Source organism: Euleptes europaea, chromosome 4, assembly GCF_029931775.1.
Source record: "Euleptes europaea isolate rEulEur1 chromosome 4, rEulEur1.hap1, whole genome shotgun sequence".
NCBI lineage: Eukaryota > Metazoa > Chordata > Lepidosauria > Squamata > Sphaerodactylidae > Euleptes > Euleptes europaea.
Genome location: NC_079315.1, coordinates 115811212 through 115832643, shown reverse-complemented (window position 1 = coordinate 115832643; position 21432 = coordinate 115811212). Strand labels below are relative to the sequence as shown.

At 47.0% G+C, this 21432-nt stretch overlaps 1 protein-coding gene across 1 annotated transcript in view; it reads left to right on the top strand.

The window, feature by feature from the left end:
* The window catches only part of SETBP1 (SET binding protein 1), a 220671-nt gene extending 199454 nt beyond the window's left edge, over positions 1–21217 (top strand). Inside the window, exons 3-4 of the mRNA XM_056849083.1 lie at positions 12450–12623; positions 20685–21217. Coding sequence (XP_056705061.1) covers positions 12450–12623; positions 20685–21217 — 707 coding nt within the window. The remainder of the gene's footprint in view (positions 1–12449; positions 12624–20684) is intronic.
* The last annotated feature ends 215 nt before the right edge of the window (positions 21218–21432 follow it).

Below are 21432 nucleotides of genomic sequence, written 5' to 3'. Positions count from 1 at the left end.
AGTACTGAAAATCCTAACTCCGTTGCTTCCTTTCTCATTAAAATTCAGGTTCTGCGTCTGTATTAATATATCCCAAATTCCTGCAAGAGAAATATTTGATTGCATTTCCGCACCTTAATTTAGCAATTTGCCAACTGTGGGTAAGAACCCAAATGTAGGTCATGACTATCTCGCAGGTGGTTGGCAAGAACAGGAGGAAGAGGGACTGCATGAACTGGGACAGGTTCAATGGCAAATCTGTTTCCCACCCTGTATAATGTGTTGTACATCAAAGAATCAAATCAGTTAAAAAACATCAGAGGAATTAACTCCCCAACGGAAGCGATACGAGTGGAAATACTGGGCCATAAAGGTAGTCCTCTATGCAAGCACCAGGTCATTACTGACCCATGGAGTGACGTCACATCATGCCCTAAGGGCTACTTAAAGTGGGGATGTACTATCACTCGCCTAGTCAAACATTTGAGGCTGATCTTGAGATGGAGAAGGAAAGCAGGTGACTAAAACAGATAAGTTATATACTGGGAGACTTCAACTACCCTCACATTGATTGGGTAAAGGTCTAGGCCAGGCTTGTCCAAACTGCAGCCCCCGGGGCCCCTGAACAATGCAGGAAATTCACAACTACCTCCCCCACACACCCCCAGTGACCCCGACTCCATGCTCAGAAGATGGCCAAGATGCCCTCCCTCTCATGAACTGCCTAAGGTCACAGAATCAGCATTGCTGACAGATGGCCATCTAGCCTCTGCTTAAAAACCTGCAGGTAAGGAGAGCTTACCACCTCCCAAGGAAACGTATTCCACTGAAGAACTGCTCTGTTAGAAAATTCTTCCTAATGTCTAGACAGGAACCCTTTTGATTTAATTTCAATAATAATTGAAATTATTGGATAATAATTGGATCTGGTCCAACCTTCTGGGGCAACAGAAAACAACTTGGACCATCCTCTGTATGACAGCCCTTCAAGTACTTGAAGATGGTTATCTTCTCTGTGGCATCTCACTGGTCACTCAACAGGATGTTGGATTAGATGGACCATTGGTCTGATCCCCCAGGACCCCTCTTAGGGTGTGTGTTGAAACTCTTGCAGTGAGGACATATGGGCCGAGTCATCATTAGAATGAAACGATGCTCTGTTTTTTTTATAAGGGGATGCAGTTATTATGACACAGCTGTCTCTGGGAAAACCCAAAAGGGATGGGTAAGGAAAATACTCATATCAGATTTTCTCGCAGCCAGCGAAAGGACCCAATGAAGTAGGACGGAATGGCAAGATGTATTTAACCTCATTAGTTTCAGCCAGGCTGACTCTGCATAATCAATCAGTGTACGGATGCATTAGAGCAACATGACTATTTCTGAATCTCATTTGCATAATGGGTGAGATGTGAAACGAGTCCTAGGGAAAGGGGAAGTGCCCTGGAGGGACGCAAAGTTTATCATAATGCGTGTGAGCTCTTTTAGATGGTTGCAGTTAAGTTCCCACTAACAAGATGACAAATTAAACGTCTGTATTACTGTATCCACCCAGAGCAAAAAAGGAAGAAAGGAGGTTGGTAGGATTGCAGCAGAGAAAAGCATCAGTTGCAAGGTATGCAACAGAGGCATAACCTCCAAATTGTAAGATGTCATAGTTCCGCTGTACACTGCATTGGTCAGGCCGCACCTGGAGTACTGTGGGCAGTTCTGGAGGTCCCACTTCAAAAAGGATATGGACAGAATCGAGCGGGTACAGAGGAGAGCAACGAGGATGATCAGGGGCCTGGAGACCAAGCCCTATGAGGAAAGGCTGAGGGAGTTGGAAATGTTTAGTCTGGAGAAGAGGAGGTTGAGGGGGGACATGATTGCTCTCTTGAAGTATTTGAAGGGCTGTCACTTAGAGGAGGGCAGGGAGCTGTTCCTGTTGGCAGCAGGGGATAGGACTCACAATAATGGGCTTAAATGGAGGCTGGAAAGGTACCAGCTGGGCATTAGGAAAACATTTTTTACAGTAAGAGTTGTTCGACAGTGGAATCAGCTACCTAGGGAGGTGGTGAGCTCCCCCACTCCCACCCCGCGCCAGTCTTTAAGCAGAGGCTGGACAAGCATTTGTCAGGGATGCTCTAGGCTGATCCTGCATTGAGCAGGGAGTTGGACTAGATGGCCTGTATGGCCCCTTCCAACTCTTTGATTCTATAAAGGTTTTGCAGGAGGAGGTGGGAGATTTGTGTGCCTTTCCTCCCAGTGTTTGCATGCTGGCACACTGACCTTTTTTCTGTGCCTTTAAGAAACAGGCTTCCATTCTAATCTGATATTGGGCTTTGGCTTTATTAGCGAGGTGAGTGAAATCGACTCTATCAGACAACCCTCAGGACATCTAGGAATTGATCATTCTGCAGGAATAACCACTTGGTGTTTATTAGCTGGGGAGTTCATCACTATCACTTCCCTTCATCCAGTTCCTAAGAGGCTCCTCAAAGCTATCATCGGGGCATTAGCTCTTCTGAGTGCACTAGGAGAGAGAAAAATCAGGAGGTCTAGCTAATGATGCCTCTTGCCTCTCGGAGTTGTGCTCTTCTCTCTCTCTCTCTCTCTCTCTCTCTTTCTCTCTCTCTCTCTCTCTCTCTCTCTCTCTCTCTCTCTCTCTCTCTCTCCCCCTCCCTCCCTCCCTCCCTCCCTCCCTCCCTCTCCTTCTCTCCCCCCCCCCAATTTTTGAGCACAGATAAATGATTTAATCACTAAGTGAAATGATACGAACGAGAGAGCATTGGCTAAGTTGCACATCAATATACCTAATTTTCATTGTGGCCCAATCTGTGGATGCTTAAATCCAGAGGCTGGGGCCATGGATAGACAAGACAGATCTTCCTCCAAACCCAAGAAAAGGTACAGGGTTGCAGATAATTTGAAATCTTTAAAAAAAAAAAATTGGAGGGGTTACAAAACCCCAAAATGATAAAAAAAAGAGTGCCTTTAGCTTTAAGAAACAAATGTCCTCGGAGGCCATTTCTAGGCAAGTACAACAGTATTCAAACCTTGGTTTCTGTCAGGAAAGGGCAGGGAGAAGGGCTCTTTCGAGGGCTGTTCTGGGAGGACTCGTTGGGGCAAGTCCTAGGAGTAGCCACCAAGCAACTTGCTACCGTGCGACTTCCATAACCAGGGCTGTCTGCTGGCTGCTGTTTAACAACAGCCACCCCATGAAAGCCAGTCTAGTGGTTAGAGTTTCAGACATGGATCTGGGAGACCCAGGTTTGAATTCCCACCCTGCTGTGGAAGATCTCTTGGTGTGATTCTGCCTGGTGCCTAAAAGACAATAAAGTAGGCACCAAGAGAGCTTTAAGGAGGTAGGCCTTCCAAATGGTGATGTGCTACCACAGAAAATGCCCTGTCACTAGTCGCCACCCACCTCATCTCTGAAGGTAGGGGTTCAGAGAGCATGGTTTAGAGGCAGATTCTAACTGGCAGGCTGCATACCCTCAGGTACCCTGGTCCCAAGCCATTTCGGGCACCAGAACTTGGAATTGTGCCCAGAAAAACATGAATAACCAGTGCAGATCTTTCAGCACCAATTGTGAGCAGGAAATCTTCGCCGTGCTATGTCCTTCTCCTTTGTACAAGAGCATTTTAAATTGTGTCAACCTGTACAATTTGTAGATAATTCACAGTGTACAATTTGTAGTATTTTTTAAAAAATGGGAGAGTCTTTTCTTATAATCTGCCTCACTGTTTACTGAAGGAAACCATGTCCAAGAAGGATATGGGCTTAGCTGTTTGCCGTTCAATCATACGCACCTCCCAGGAGAAGCGTCTCCAGTTTTGTTGAGCCTGTGAACGCTTTTTGAAATTTTCAAAACACAGAATGGGAGCCACCACCAAATTGGCTGCTGTGGGTTGCTGGATCCATTTTTGGAAGGTTGCAAACCAAGTATCCTCACATAGTGCACTGGAGACAGCTGCTTCAGAATGAGCACTCCCTGAACACACATAGGCGACGCCTCCTGGTATCTTGGAGGAAAGCCAGGATTGGCTCTGTGCTTTCGGGAAGAAATGAATTGTTGAAAAAGTCAGTGGGCACCAGGAAATCCACTGGTAGGGTCCATGGCACCCATAGGTGCCACAGTGCATAGAGCAAATACTATTGGATGTTTATACCAAAACACCCAAGCGCACCCACAACCCTTTCTGTGGCTAATATAGCATCAGTCATAGAATCATAAGAGTTGGAAGGGGCCACCAGGGTCATCTAGTCCAACCCCCTGCACAATGCAGGAAATTCCAAACTACCTCTCACACACACACACACACACATACACACAGTGACCCCTACACCATGCCCAGAAGATGGCCAAGGTGCCCTCCCTCTCATGATCTGTCTAAGGTAATAGAATCAGCATTGCTGACAGATGGTCATCTAGCCTCTTAAAAACCTCCAGGGAAGGAGAGCTTACCACCTCCTGAGGAAGCCTGTTCCACTGAGGAACCCCTCTGACTGTTAGAAAATTCTTCCTAATGTCTAGACGGAACATAAGAACATAAGAAAAGTCATGCTGGATCAGACCCAGGCCCATCACGTCCAGCAGTCTGTTCACACAGTGGCCAACTAGGTGCCTCTAGGAAGCCCACAAACATGACGACTGCAGCAGCACCATCCTGCCTGTGTTTCACAACACCTAATATAACAGGCATGCTCCTCTGATCCTGGAGAGAATTGGTTTCCATCATGACTGTATTCATTTTGATTAGTAGCCATGGATAGCCCTGTCTTCCAGGAACATGTCCACTCCCCTCTGAAAGCCTTCCAAGTTGGCAGCCGTCACCAAATCCTGGGGCAGGGAGTTCCAAGGAACCTTCAAGATTATGATGCTGTAATTATCATCCTTGCCCTGTCTAGCCCTGAGAGGCACAAGATTCAAGAGGGTGGCGGTCTCTGCTCGTTAGAAGTTTAGTTATTCAAAGAGATGGTGCATGTCAGCTGTGGCAGAACCAACATTGCTTTAAAAATTAATAATTACTTCTTTTTGCTGCATTTATCAAAACTAATTACGATCTCTCTTCTGAGCTATGGCGAAAAAGGCATTACTCTCAGCCATCCACTTAAGATCATCCTTATTTTATTTCCTTTTTTTTTAAGGGGGAATTTCCCAGATATCCTACTTCTTCTAATTCTTTATTCAAGATAGTAATCAAAATGCAAATAACCTGACCCAGTTAATGTTTGGAGGTGCATTATGTTGCAAATGCACTGTGTAACTAAATTAAAAAGCGAGGGAGCGCAAAGGGATCTTGCTTGCATCAGAGGCGAGCAATGCATATAAGTTGATAAGAATAAAGTCACAGATCTGTCCCATTGGGAGGAATCAAAATAAAGGGCTTCTTCCAAGGACAATCTTCTTATGTACAGGTTGGCGACTTCTTCTAGTGGGTTTTCCGCATACGTTGCTGTTTTATCCGTCTTGATATCATACGTACCAGGGCTACTTATAGACAGAACCTGTTGTCAGCTTATCGTAATGAATTAAATTATGGAAAACTGGGAAACGTTTTGGCTAAAAACATTTCACTGTCGCTTCTTATTATGTGACAGAATGTGCAAGACATTCATGGAGGGCCATGGCTCAGTGGTAGAGCATCTGCTTGGCATGCAGATTCAATCCCTGGCATCTCCAATTTAAGGGAGTAGGCAAGTAGGTGATGTGAAAGACCTCTGCCTGAGACCCCAGAGAGCCGCTGCCAGTCTGAGTAGACAATACTGACATTGATGGACCAAGGGTCTGATTCAGTAGAAGGCAGCTTCATGTGGGGCTGTGGCTCAGTGGTAGACAGGTCTGTCAGTGGCTACTAGTCATGGTGACTAAAGGGAACCTCCACATTCGGTCTGCATTTGGGTGAACAGGTGCTTTTATGTTAATTCAGTGGTTCACCTCTGGACCCCAGTCGGCCTTCTGCTAGGGTTGCCAAGTCCCGGTTGGGAAATTCACGGAGATTTGGGAAGAGTGGAGTTTAGAGAGGGGCTCAGCAGGGAAGTGATGCCATAGAGTCCACCCTCTGAAGCTGCGATCTTCTCCACGGGAGCTGATCTCTATCATCTGGAGATCAGTTGTTCATTGCTGGGGTGTTCCAGGCCCCACCTGGATTTTGGTAACCTGACCATCTATTAATTCTTGCACCCCGCCTGGAGGTTGGCAACCTGGCGTTCTACTTCTTGACAATACCCAAGTCTGAAGACCCTTCAGAAGTTCTGAAGATAAGATTTTTCCATTTCAGCGGGACTCTGATGGCTAAAGGAAATGTTACTCCGCTATGGGGTAGTATTTTTTGTTGGCTGAACTTCATTTTTTCCATTTTGTCTGTCTACTTTTTGCACTTCTATGTGGGCCGCGCCTTCGGCAAGGGGTGAGTTGTTCTCCAAACCAGGCGGAGGCGAATTAAAACCAACCACCCAGCTGCAAAATGTGGTCCTGTGGAAAGCGAATGAGGAGCCGAAGGTTGGACGCCACCCCTTTTGAAGTCGTTCGCCAGATTTGTAATGGCCCCCCAGGAGAACGGCTGGTCTTCCACCATTCGTGTGATCTCGCTAAGGCCAGAGAGGTGGCCACGGAGCGTGCTCCCCGTCCCCGGGCTTCTTCAGAGGAAACCGAACCAAAAGATTGAAAATATCGACTCCCCCCCAAGGCAGTAAAGCCGCACTCTGGTCTTTGACCTTTTGAAGCAGCAGTAGGGTAGTCAATAAAAAGCTAGTTGTTGGATGCTTGGGCCTGCCACTGATTTGGAGTTGGGAGTGCTTTAACCTTGAACCAACATCCAAGTAACCACGGCAACAGGAAGTGGGACTCTGCATCCAAGGAGTCAGGATCCATAAATCAAGGGTCCCTAATGCAAACACGGTGTGCAGGTAGAGATTTTTTTGGGGGGAGAGGATAAGTGGTTTGCGAGGGATTACCCTTGGAGGAATGGACGACTGCCCCTCGATACGGCTGTTTTGCAGAGGCCTAGGCTATGGGGACAGGGAGATGGGGGGGGGCTGTTTTGGGGAGAGTGGGGGGGAGGTTGTTTTATCAATCGAGGTCAGGAGGTGCCAGCTGCTATTTCCCGTAGGGCTTTTCATACAGGCTCTTCAGCTTAATTATCAACAGATGTTGAATCCAGGAGGTGGTGAGCTTTATTATATTCTAAATATACAAGCTCTTTCTCTCTCTTACACACACACACACACATATGCATGCACGCTAAAATTGTTCCCACATTTAAAGTATTGGCACGATTCTAATTTGTGGCACGTTTTTCGCTGTGCTTAATATCTTCTCGTTCGGATCGTGATGCGTTCTGCTTTGTTGTTTAAAATCTGGGCAGGAAAGCCGCTGGTTCCAAATTTGTTGGGTCTAGGGCTATGCAGTGTGAAACCGTTCTGGTTGTTGTTGTTGTTGGTGGTGGTGGTGGTGGTGGTGGTGTTACACAGAAATGCCAGTTTGGGTACAAAGAAAGTTAGGGCACTAATAGAAAGAGATGCTTGAAATGTCATATTGAAGCCGAAAGGGGAGGTTGGGCAGTTCATTCCAAGTTGTGGTCGCCAGTCAGCTAATGTTTTACTGGTTTCACTAGGGAAACCGTATTCCAACAGGGAACCAGTTCTGTGAGTAAAATCATGCGTGTCCTGTAGTAAAATACATTGCCTTGGATCCTAAGTCCCATGGGTGCAGCAGTTAGGGTTCCCAACCTCCAGGTAGTAGCTGGAGATCTCCTACTATTAGAACTGATCTCCAGTCGACAGAGATCAGTTCCCCTGGAAAAAATGCCGCTTTGGCAATTGGACTTTATGGCATTGAAGTCCCTCCCCTCCCCAAACCCCGCCCTCCTCAGGCTCCGCCCCAAAACCTCCCACCAGGGGCGAAGAGGGACCTGGCAACCCTAGCAGCAACAATTATGGTTGCCAGGGCATGGCTGGCAACTGATGGAAGGTTTGGGGGGGCAGGGCTATGGGCAGGGTACAACATCATCTGAGCCGCGGCTTCACTTTTGGGGAAAACCCAGAAATGACGCAGTGTAGCTCTAGGAATCCCTAGAAACTGCATTGCAGGGGTGTCAAACATGCGGCCCGGGGGTCGGATCCAGCCCTTTAAAAGCTCTTATCCAGCCCAAGAGGCAGCCGAGGCACCCACCCCCAGTCCCAAGGTGTCAATTATCAAAGACGGTTGAATAAAAGTAAATACTGTAAGAGAGTTATTGTTTGAAGCATGTGTGTATTTTATGTGAAAAATAAAGTAAAAAATAATATCATTGATTGTCTTAGCCTGGTGCGCATGGCCCAGCCCGACCAAGTGACATTTATGTCATATCTGGCCCTCGTAACAAATGAGTTCAACACCCCTGCTCTTGTCATTTTACCTTAGAGTTTCCAGTGATTCTGAGAGCTACCCTATATCACTTCTAGGTTTCCCTAGAAGAGATGAAGCAATGCAGACAATGCTGGCATCTATTATTATTATTATTATTATTATTATTATTATTATTATTATTATTATTAGTGTTAAGTGCCGTCAAGTCACTTCTGACTCATGGCGACCCTATGAATCAATGTCCTCCAAAATGTCCTATCTTTAACAGCCTTGCTCAGGTCTTGCAAGTTGAGGGCCGTGGCTTCCTTTATTGAGTCAATCCATCTCTTGTTGGGTCTTCCTCTTTTCCTGCTAACTTCCATTTTCCATAGCATTATTGCCTTTTCCAGTAAGACTCGCCTTCTCATAATGTGTCCAAAGTACAGCAGCCTCAGTTTAGTCATTTTAGCTTCTAGGGTCAGTTCAGGCTTGATTTGATCTATAACCCGTTTGTTTGTTTGTTGGTCCACAGTATCCGTAACACTCTCCTCCAACACCACGTTTCAAAGGGATCTACTTTCTTCCTCTCAGCTTTATTATTATTACAGGCAAGCCTAAGCAGCACATATAAAAGAACTTCTGTATCTTTTGCTGCAGCCTTCCATGCCCTTAAAATTGTGCCCGAGTTATGCTCAGAACCCCAGCAATAGTGTGGAGGGCAAAATGGCATTCCACAGTGGAATGGTATTTTTTAAAAAATACTGAAAAACACCCCACGCTTTGTGGAACTGCCTTATGCAGGCAGAAAAGGCAGAGAGGCTATAAGCTAGTAAATTTAACTTCATGTAAATCCACCCCAAAGACAATGAAAACAGATTGGAGAGGTCTGATTTCAAAGGCAGCTGCAACCTCCTCCTCCTGTCACTTTTCTGTCAGCCAGGATGTAATACCAGAAACCCAACTAAAAGTACCCAAAAAGAGGAACCGCAGGGAGAGGCTCTCGGGCTGTGGTGGAGAATTCAACACCCCTCGTCCATGCACCCTTTTTGATCTTGCTTTACGTAAGATTGAGGTGGGTTTGCTGTAGTCGTATCCAGTTCAGTCCTCAGGTTCTGACCAAAGCTGTTAATTTCCACGAGGCCCTGGCACGGAACCACGAGGTTCACCCTTGATTCCTCTCCTGACCATCCAGGTTCTGGGGAGAGTGCAGGAAAGAGGGCATTATTTCGTAAAAGCCGCCAACTTGTTTTCACTTACCCTAACACAGAAGGTGAGACTTGTAAGGTCTTCATTGCATTAGAAGAGTTAGTGTGGTGTGACAAATTGGAGCATTAGTCCTGAGTGTATGGGCATGAAAGCTGGACATTGAAGAAAGCTGATAGGAAGAAAGTAGATCCCTTTGAAATTTGGTGTTGGAAGAGAGTGTTACGGTTATTGTGGACTGCCAAAAAACAAATCAGTGGGTTACAGATCAAATCAAGCCTGATCTGACCCTAGAAGCTAAAATGACTAAACTGAGGCTGTCGTACTTTGGTCACATTATGAGAAGACAAGAGTCACTGGAAAAGCCAATCGTGCTAGGAAAAGTCGAGGGCAGCAGGAAAAGAGGAAGACTCAACAAGAGATGGATTGACTCAATAAAGGAAGCCACAGCCCTCAATTTGCAAGGCTGTCAAAGATAGGACATTTTGGAGGACATTGATTCATAGGGTCGCCATGAGTCGGAAGCGACTTGGCAGCACTTAACACACACAGTCCTGGGCCAATGAGATGCCGGTACAAATCCTTTGCCAAGCCAGGAAGCTCACTGAATGATCCTGGGTCAATCAAAGTTATTTCACAAGGTTGTTGTATGGATAACCCCCATTCTGAGCTCATTGGGTGGCACATAGACGTGAAAAGGTGAATAACTGGTTATTCCTTTTCTGTGAAAAAGTGGGCTTTTCAGTTTTCCACAACAACAACAAAAAAGATGACCAAAGGGGACATGATAGAGTTTTATCACATTACACCTGGCATGGAGATAGTGGATAGAGAGAACTTTTTCTCCCTCTTCTGTAATACTAGAACTCAGTGTCACCCGAAGAAATTAATAGACAACAGATTCGAGGCAGACAAAATGAAATACTTCTTTACTCAGGGAGCAGATTCATTGTGGGACGCCCTGCCAGTGGATGTAGTAATGGCCACAAGCACAGGTATGCATGCAAGAGCTGTCAGGTCACAGCTGAATTACCGCAACTCCAACAAGCGGCTTTCAAGGCAAGTGAGAAGCCGAAGTGGTTTGCCATTGGCTTCCTCTGGCTTTAAAAGGAGATTTTAAACACATTCGTGGAGGATAAATCCATCAGTGGCTTCTAACCATGACTAAATGGAACCTCCGAAATGGAGAGCCAGCGTGGTGTAGTGGTTAAGAGCGGTGGACTCTAATCTGGAGAACTAGGTTTGATTCCCCACTCCTCCACATGAGTGGTGGACTCTAATCTGGTGAACCAGGTTGGTCTCCCCACTCCTCCACATGAAGCCTGCTGGGTGATCTTGGGCTAGTCACAGTTCTCTCCGAACTCTCTCAGCCCCACCTATCTCACAAGGTGTCTGTTGTGGAGAGAGGAAGGGAAGGCGATTGTAAGCCAGTAGAGAAAATCAGTCCTTGACCTGGATGGCCCAGGCTAGCCTGATCTCGTCAGATCTCAGAAGGCCTGGTTAGTATTTGGATGGGAGTCCACCAAGGATGTCCAGGGTTGTTATACAGAGGAAGGCACTGGCAAACCACCTCTGTTAGTCTCTTGCCTTGAAAACCCCATAAGGGGTTGCCATAAGTCGGCTGCGACTTGACGGCACTTTACACACACAGAGAGAGAGAGAGAGAGAGAGAGAGAGAGAGAGAGAGAGAAACCGGGGTATAAAAACCAACTCTTCTTCTTCTAAGGCTGGGGGAGTTGGGAATGTTCAGTCTGGAGAGGAGGAGGATGAAGGGGGACATGATTGCTCTCTTGAAGTATCTGGAGGGCTGTCACTTAGAGGAGGGTAGGGAGCTGTTCCTGTTGGCAGCAGAGGACAGGACTCGCAAGAATGGGTTTAACTTGAGTGCGGACAGGGGGGGGAAATTTACAGTAAGAGTTGTCCGACAGTGGAATCAGGATCAGCTACCTAGGGAGGTGGTGAGCTCCCCCTCACTGGCAGTCTTTAAGCAGAGGCTGGACAAGCACTAGTCAGGGATGCTCTAGGCCAAAGTTTCTTAAACTGTGGGTTGCAGCCCCATATGGGGTCGCATAACTGAATGTGGGGGTCATGAAACATTTGGCAACAGTAAATAGTAAAATTATATGTATACCAAAAAACGTTTTAAAATAAATGTCTTTATGATTTATTATCAGTAAATGTTTGATTTGTATAACTATTTTATATACCTATATGCCCAGGGTCGCATAAAAAAATTCTCGGGCAAAAAGGGGTTACGAGTGGAAAAAGTTAAGAAGCCCTGCTCTAGGCTGATCCTGCATTGATCAGGGGGTTGGACTAGATGACTTGTATGACCCCTTCCAACTCTATGATTCTATGATTCTTCTTTGTCCAGAGGCAGTAATTACCAGTGGTAGGGGTCAACCTCATGCAGAGGCCTCTGTTCACCAGCTTGTCTTCTGTCCTTGCATGATTTGGGCATCAGATACAAAACCGGCGAATATGCATAGCGGAGTAGCCATCAGTTGCAGTGCTGGTGCAGTGGGGCTTTGTGCGTTGCGCCACCCGTGCGCTGAGGATGACGCTTGAGGGTAAACGGCTGGACGATAATGATATTCCTGTCCGTTCTCGTCTCTGTGATTGCACGATAGATACGAGGGTGGAGAGAAAACGACTCCAAATAGAGATGTGATTAGAATCTTTCCTTGTATATTGTCTTAAAAAGAGACTTGCGAGGCAATAATGTGTTGGCTCGGATTCAGTGTTTATGCGATGTCCTAAGGCAGAATGAACAAAAACCCAATAAAAAGAAATTCATAATCCTTGCTGGTATTAGAAGCACATTTACAAGCAGGGAATGCTGGGAAGGTCGGCTTCCTTTTGATACTCAGCAGGGCATTTATCAAAGACAAGGTTTTTTTCTTCCCCGCCCCCCTTTAATAATTACCCTTGTTTGTCTTCTTCCTTTTCCAGTACTCGCCAGTTCCCACCTCAAAGTGGACCAGATTTCCCTTCATCATAAAAACGAGGTCTCGGCTTCTGCCGTGATGACCCGCCGGAAACCAGCGGCTCTCGATTGCGTCGCAATGACCTCAACTCCAGTATTATCTCGCTTACCTTCATCAACAGCAGCAGCCTCCGAAGAAGGTAACTTGTGCGCCGAATCATTTCAGCTGGATTTGAGTCCAGTAGCCCCTTAGAGATAGGGTTGCCAGGTCCCTCTTTGCCACCGGTGGGAGGTTTTGGGGGCGGAGCCTGAGGAGGGCAGAGTTTGGGGAGGGGAGGGACTGGAATGCCATAGAGTCTAGTTGCCAAAGCGGCCATTTTCTCCAGGGGAGCTGATCTCTATCAACTGGAGATCAGTTGTAATAGCAGGAGATCTCCAGCTAGTACCTGGAGGTTGGCAACCCTATTTGGGGAGTATAGGCACCTCAGTGGGGTATAATGCCACAGAGTGCACCCTCCAAAGCAGACATTTCCCCCAGGGGAACAGGTCCAGGGGACGGGGGGGTCAGTAGAAGAGCTAGATTTGAGTCCAGTAGCCCCTGAGAGATAGAATTGCCAGGTCCCTCTTCTCCACCGGAGGGAGGTTTTGGGGGTGGAGCCTGAGGAGGGCGGGGTTTGGGAGGGGGAGGAACTGGAATGCCATAGAGTCCAATTGCCTAGCATCCTGTCTCACACAGTGGCCAACCAGAGACTGAGGCCTTCATTAGAACATCAGAAGAGTCCTTCTGGATCAGACCAGTGGTCCATCTAGTCCGGCATCCTGTCTCACACAGTGATCAACCAGAAACTTTGGAGGTCCAACAGCAGGGCATAGAGCTCAAGGCCTTCTCCTGATGTTGCCTTCTGGCACTAGGATTCAGAAGTTTACTCCCTCTGAATGTGGACATTCCCTTTATTGTAGGTGGGTTCAGAATGGCAGTTGCCAGTGAGCTCCCTGACTTTTTCTTCCTAGGACTTCCAAATCTTGGGAGCTTAGCCCATCCTCCAAGGAGCTCAGGGAGGCTTATATGGTTCTGCCCATATACCCATATCACCTTTTTAAGGTAGGTTAGGCAGAAATAGTTGGTTAACGGGTGAAGTTTATCGCAGAGTAGGAATCTGAACCTTGGCCTCCTCAGTTCTGTCTAGTCCAACCCCCACTCTCACTAAGAAAGGAGACGTCCAGAACTGAATGGCCCAGGCGAGCAGGATCTGGTCAGATCTCGGAAACTAAGCAGTGTTGGCCCTGTTTCGTACTTGGATGGGAGACCACCAGGAATCCCAGGGTCGCTACACAGAGGCAGGCAATAACAAACCAACTGCAAGCATCTCTTGCCTTGAAAACTCTATGGGCTTGCAACAAGATGAACATAAGAATACAAGAAAAGTCATGCTGGATCAGACCAAGGCCCATCAAGTCCAGCAGTCTGTACACACAGTGACCAACCAGGTGCCTCTAGGAAGCCCACAAACAACTGCAGCATCCGGCCTGCTTTCCACCATCAGTACTTCTCTGTCTGAGATGTCTGCATACAAGAAAGCCATACTGTGTCCATCTTAAGAAACCAGGAGAGCAACAACAAAAATGTACTTCAGTGAGACTTGGATGAGAGACCCCAAGGAAGTCCGGGTTTGCTGTGCAGAAGCAAGCAATGGCAAACCACCTCTGAACATCTCTCACTTGAGTAACCATGAGTCAGCTATGACTTGTCAGCACAGTCCGCCACCACCAAGGCTGAGAGAAGGACATAAGAAAAGCTTTGAAGAAGAAGAGTTGGTTTTTATGTGCCTACTTCCTCTACCACTTAAGAAAGAATCAAACTGGCTTACAGTCACCTTCCCCTCCCCACAACAGACACCCTGTGAGGTAGGTGGGGCTGAGAGAGCTCTAAGAGCAGTGGCTTGGAGTGGCAGACTCTAATCTGGAGAACCGGGTTTGATTCCCCACTCCTCCATATGAGCGGTGGATACTAATCTGGTGAACTGGGCTGGTTTCCCCACTCCTACCTATGAAGCCAGCTGGGTGACAGGAAACCAACCCAGTTCACCAGATTAGCATCTACCACTCATATGGAGGAGTGAGGAATCATAGAGTTGGAAGGGACCACCAGGGTAATCTAGTCCAACCCCCTGCACAATGCAGGAAACTCACAACTACCTCCCCCACACACTCCCAGTGACCCCGACTCCATGGCCAGAAGATGGCCAAGATGCCCTCCCTCTCATGATCTGCCTAAGTTCATAGAATCAGCATTGCTGACAGATGGCCATCTAGCCTCTGCTTAAAAACCTCCAGGGATGGAGAGCCCACCACCTCCCGAGGAAGCCTATTCCACTGAGGAACCACTCTAACTGTTAGAAAATTCTTCCTAAAGTCTAGACGGAAACTCTTCTGATTTAATTTTAACCCATTGGTTCTGGTCCGACCTTCCGGGGCAACAGAAAACAACTCCACACCATCCTCTATATGACAGCCCTTCAAGTACTTGAACATGGTTATCTTATCCCCTCTCAGCCTTCTCCTCTTCAGGCTAAACATACCCAGCTCCTTCACCCTTTCCGCATAGGACTTGGTCTCCAGACCCCTCCCCATCTTTGTTGCCTTCCTCTGGACAGGTTCCAGCTTGTCTACATCTTTCTTAAATTGTGGTGCCCAAAATTGAACACAATACTCTACTGTATCAAACCCAGTTCTCCAGATTAGAATCCACTGCTCCAAACCACCTCTCTTAACCATTACACCACGCTGGTTCTCACACTGGGTTAAACCAAAGGTCCATCTGCTGAAGTGTCTCCTTTCATGGAGTGGCTGACCAGATGCCAGAGCGCCACAAAGGTGTGGTCCACACCCTTAAACTGTCAGCCAGAAAAGCAGCGCAGAAGTCGAAGAAGGCAGCGAGGCTCCTAATGTGAATAGAGGGTACTCGAAAGAACAAGTCGAAGAGCTAATCGAAGGACAATTTAATCATGGAGCAGAGAAGGGAAGCGAGCGCTCGTGTGTTTTGTTTCGATTCAGGAGAAGGGTGCGCCTCGCAGCGCCGCTCACATCTAATTAAGCCGCCGCTTTGTCTGTCGCCCAGATGTTGAGGTACTTTATTGGAAACTGAAGGAGCCCGTGTTAATGAGGCTAGGATATGGTGTTGTGGATATCCTGTAATTAATTGAAAATGCTTTCACGGGGTGGGGGGTTGTGACTCAAACCAACTGGTCAGCTTCAGGCCAGCTGTTGAACCAGTGAAACCTTCTGTAGCTTTTCCCTTGGATCCCTTTCTCTCCTCCCCCCCCCCCCCCGCAACATGTGTGGCCCGATTTACAGAGTTCGCCCAACAGTTTCAGGACTGAGCTAGCTGCACCCCCACCCGTACTTTGCCAGGTTAGTCAGGTTGTGTGAATCGCTCATGGCGCCTTCAGTTAAACCATGTAGATCAGGGGTGTCAAACATAAGGCCCCATGGGCCAGATCTGGCCACTTGAGAGCTCTTATCCGGCCCCTGAGGCAGCCGAGGCAGCAACCTTCCCTTCGACTCTCAATCTAGGCTGGCAAGGCATGTCCCAGCCCGTCCCAACCAAGTGACATTTATGTCATATCCAGCCCTTGTAACAATTGAGTTTGACACCCTTGATGTAGAAGAAGGGTTGGTTTTTTATATGCCGACTTTCTCTACCACTTAAGGAAGAATCAAACGGGCTTACAATCGCCTTCCCTTCCCCTCCCACAACAGACACCCTGTGAGGTAGTTGGGGCTGAGAGAGCTCTAAGAGAGTGTTTCTGGAATCAGGTGCTCTCTACCCATCTCAATTGAGACAACTGTCTAGGTCAGTGTTGATAAAGTTCTTCAGGTGGTCGAAGAATACGTTGATGTGGTGGATGAACACATGAAGAAGTTCTTGCAGGTTCAAGTCAACTGTTGATTTCCTGGAGATGTGCTAAGAATAAAATCTAAGACTTTCATATGAATGTACCTCTGGATGCCAGTTTCTAGGAGGCAACGTAAGCCGAATGATGTGGATCATTGGTTGAACATCTGCGTCACTTGCAGACAGTCTCAGTTTCAATTCCCACCTCGAGTTAAAAGAATAAGGTAATCGGTAAATTGAAAGATCTCCTCCCGAGACCCCAGAGAGCCACAGCTGGTCAGAGTAGAGAGGACCAACCATGCTTGACCAATAGTCTAACACTGTATAAAACAATTTCATGTGTTCATGTGATGGTGGCCTATAGAGTTATCTCCTCTACCATGTTATCTCAGCACAACCCTGTGAAAAAGGTTAGATGTGAGTCAAGGTACTCAGGTCTCCTAGTCCCTCGTGGGACACTCCCTGGTTGAGCAGCAGGTTGGACTAGAGGGCCTGTATGGCCCCTTCCAACTATATGATTTTATGACTCTAACCTCTACACCAATAGGGTTGCCAACCTCCAGGGTGGCTGGAGATCTTCTGCTATTACAACTGATCTCCAGGTGACAGAGATCAGTTCCCCTGGAGAAAATGGCCGCTTGGGCAATTTTCCCATTGAAGTCCCTCCCCTCCCCAAACCCCACCCTCTTCAGGCTCCGCCCCCAAAATCTCCAGGTATTTCCCAACCCAGAGCTGGCAACCCTAGGCCCAGGAGTGACATTTGAAGCCTGTTCACATTCAGTTTGGTGCCCGTCAAGTGTTTTTAGAAAATAAGAGGGGCCAGATGCCCAGCAAGATTTCTGATTGTCCATTGGTTTGATTGGCTATCCAGATGTGGGGATGCTCTGGTCTTTGAGCAAAAAAACTCTATAGTAGAAGCCACTGAGGTCCCTCCCCACCCAAACCTAACCCTCCCCAAGCTCCACCTTCAAATCTCCAGGAATTTCCCAACACACACTTGGCAGTCCTTGATGGCTGAAACCAACAAGCTGGATGTTTCTCTGTTTTTTCTGCCAGCACACATCAAGTAAATTGAAGTTACCCATAAGCACTCTTGACTGGAATGTAGTATTGGATGGATATGAGTTCTTCAAGAACAACCAAAAGGGTCAGAAAGAAGATGGAGCGGCACTGTACTAGGGTTGCCAACCTCCAGGTGGTGGCTGGCGATCTCCTGCTACTACAACTGATCTATAGGCGACAACGATCAGTTCCCCTGGAGAAAATGGCCACTTTGGAAGGTGGACTCTACGGCATTATACCCCGCTGAGGTCCTTCCCCTCCCCAAACCCCGCCCTCCTCAGGCTCCGCCCCCAAAATCTCCAGCTATTTCCCACCCCGGAGCTGGCAACCCTATACACCACACTGGCTCCCACTGGTGCAAGAATTCACAGCGTCTTTCCTAAGGATGGAGCGTGTCTTATGCAAGGGTTTTCTTCTGGCTTGTTTATAATTAATGAGAACCAGACTTTGGAAGGCTGGACACGCAAATCCTTATTTATATGAGAGAATATGTCTGTGTTTTGTTTATGACTCAGTCCTGCTTCTTGTCTTGTAGCTTGGGTTTGTTTAAACGAGTCCTTTTTGCAGGCCAAGGATCATGGCAGCGCATAAGCCAATGATGTACCAAACAAAAATTAATGACAACGGTACCGTGTTTCGAGGCTGATGTTTTTAATACGAAACTTTCAAAAAGTAGACGTGTGCGTGTGGTATTTTTTTTCTCCCCGTCAGATACATTATCTCTTGAGAGGACTCGGAGGCAACTTTTATTCTTTCAGCGCAGCGAGCGTGAATTAGATTGCTGCCCATTAATCTAGCCAGTAGTCGATAAATGAACCCTCCTAGAAATCTTGGCTCGAACAGGGAGGCTTGATGTTGCAAACAGTCCCGAAATGAAATCGACTTAGAGGGAAATGTTTTTTTATCCTTTACTGGAATCAGAGCCTAAATTGTTGTTGTTGCTCTCCTGGTTTCGTAAGGCGGACATAATACAAATTTCCTGTATTCAGGCGTCACATGCAGAGAAGTGCTAGTGGTGGAAAGTGCCATCTTGTTGCAGTCGTAGCTCAGTGGTAGACCATCTGCTTGGCATGCAGAAAGTCCCAGGTTCAACCCCCGGCTTCTCCAGTTAAAGGCACTAAGCAGGTGAAAGACCTCAGCCTGAGACCCTGGAGAGCCACTGCCGGTCTGAGTAGACAATACTGACTTCGAGGGACCAAGGGTCTGATTCAGTATATAGGCAGCTTCGTGTGTTCATGCGCACTCAACCTTTGGCGAGCCGGTAGGGTTTTCAAGGCAAGAAATGTTTGCAGGTGGTTTGCCATTGTCTGCCTAACTTCCGAGATCTGGCCAGATCTGGCTAGCCTGGCCCATTCAGTTCTGGACTTCTCCTTTCATAGAATCATAGAGTTGGAAGGGACCACCAGGGTCATCTAGTCCAACCCCCTACACAAGGCAGGAAATTCACAACTACCTCCCCCACACACACACCCAGTAACCCCTACTCCATGCCCAGAAGATGGCAAAAAAAAAAAATCCTCCAGGATCCCTGGCCAATCTGGCCAGGAGGAAAATTGCTTCTTGACCCCAAAGTGGCTATCGGCATTACCCTGGGAGTGTCAGAAAGGGCCATGAGAGCCGAGCACTGACTCATCCCTTTCTGCCTTTCCTCTCATGATCGTTGCTCGATGGACCCATACTTTCCTGTTGGGAGTCTATGCACCAGCAGTCTCCAAGCTCAAATCAGGAAGTATTTGAATCCCCGCCCCTTGAAATGCTGCTTCGTAATTGGCTCCCCCCCAAACCCAATTGCTGCATAAAAAGCATTTTAAGAATATAAAACAAAAACCGGAACAATCTGAAAAGGAGGGGAGGAGAAATCCAAGCCTCGGTTTTAAAAAGCCTTTCTTCTGCTCAGAAAGAGCTCTGAGGAAGCATGAAGTATTTGAATCTCTGCCTCTGGACATGCTGCTATGTAACTGGCTGTGAGCGAAACTAAGCTTGCATGTCCCGCACTTTGCCTTATGCATGGGGATTTCACCCAGGCTGAGCTTAGGGGGGAGGGAAGAATCAGGTTAACAGAGGAACGGGAAGTCTCGGGATTTGTGAGGGCTGGCAGCAAGGTCATCTCTAATGGAGGGAAAACTCATGCATAACTTCAAGGAACAACCGAGACAGACCGGGGAGGGGTGAACATGAGTGAAAGTACCCATGCATAAATGACCTTAGCTTCCTTCATCCACCTGACAAAGGGAGCTTTAAGTCTCAAAAGCTGATACCACGAAAATCTTGTTGGTCTCTATGGTGCTACTTGACTCCAATCTATCTGTGGTACTTCAGACCAACATGGTTACCATTTGGAACCCTTTATAAAGAATGTGGTTGATTTTTTTTTAAAAGATGGTTTTATTTGTTATGTATGATTTTACTCGAACTTCCATAAGCCACTTCACACACTATTTGTAAGGTGTTTTTTTTTTGGGGGGGGGGGTGCCAGCAAGTCACAGCTGACTTATGGCAACCCCGTAGTGTTTTCAAGGCAAGAGACATTGGGAGGTGGTTTGCCATTGCCTTCCTCCGCGTCATGACCCTGCTATTCCTTGGAAGTCGCCCATCCAAATTCTCACTCTGCTTAGCTTCTGAGATCTGATGAGAACAGGTTGCCCATCCAAATACTAATCACGGTTGACCCTGCTTAGCTTCGATGATCTGACAAAATTAGGCTAGCCTGGGGCTATCCAGGTCAGGGCTAGATATTTGTAAGTGCAGGGTATTAATTCATGTATTGCATGTCTGTATTTCTAAGTGGATTGGAATAAAGGAACGATAAAATCCTAAGTGGTTCAAAACATATCTCCACAAGAAGACACAATTGTTAATGTTGCTAGAATTCATGTGTTATAAGTGGATTGTGCCTTTCTGATCAATGTGGCTCCCCGGAAGAAAAGAAAGAAAAAAAGGGGAAAAAAATTAGTGGATTGTGCCCATCTTTATTAGAAAACAAAAATGTCTTGCTGTTGGTATGTTACTAATTTTCATTCATTAATTCAGTCAGTCTTCTAAGTTGATATTAATGGTGTGCTAACAGACACCGAATATAAATGGCTCTTCTGCTGTGGTAGTATTTGTAATAAATAATACTGAAATATTTCTCAGTATTGTATGCAGTTTTCCATCTTTGCACCATTATTCATAATCTCTGGACACAGGGAATCTTTCTATCAGTCCTGCATTAATCATATTCCTGCAGTTATCTTGAAGAGCTCTCAGACAATCCAGTTGACTCCAAAAAATGCAATCATCATTGTTTTCTCTCGCCCTGCAGCCATCTCGCCGTTAAAGAAACGTTTCAAGCGCCGCGAAATCGAAGCGATCCAGTGCGAAGTGCGTAAGATGTGCAACTACACCAAGATCCTCTCCACGAAAAAGAACTTGGATCACGTCAACAAAATCCTGAAAGCCAAGCGGCTGCAGAGACAATCAAAGACGGGCAATAACTTTGTCAAAAAGAGGAGAGGGCGCCCCCGCAAGCAGCCCCTCTCGTTTGACGAAGACTCCAGAGACCAAATGCCAGTTTTGGAAAAATGTGTCGACCTGCCATGCAAACGAGGTCAACGATTCACGCTGAACCCTTTAATATTGGAACAAGCAGCCAGTCAAGATACGATCGCTGCCACCATTGAGGCCGTAATACATATGGCCCGAGAGACAACGCAGCCTCCCCCTCCGCCCCCTCCACGGACAGCCAGAGTGGGAAAAAGAAAAAACAAATCGCAGCAACATCTGGAGGAGGAGGACAAAGTGAAAGTCAAGAGGCACCGGAAAACTAGAGGAAGCGAAAGCGAATGTCTTCCCTAGTTGCAGACTTGGCCGATCATAGGACAGTGCCAGATGGTTAGCGACCCGGGACCACAGCCTGGCACATGGAATTAGGCAGGTCTGCTCGACACCTTCCACAGGATCAGATTTGCTCTGCATTTCAGTAGCACAGCAGCCATGAAGAGTTCAGATAGGAACAACCAGTAATAATAATAATAATAATTACAATAATGACACATCTTTGGCATTAGCCC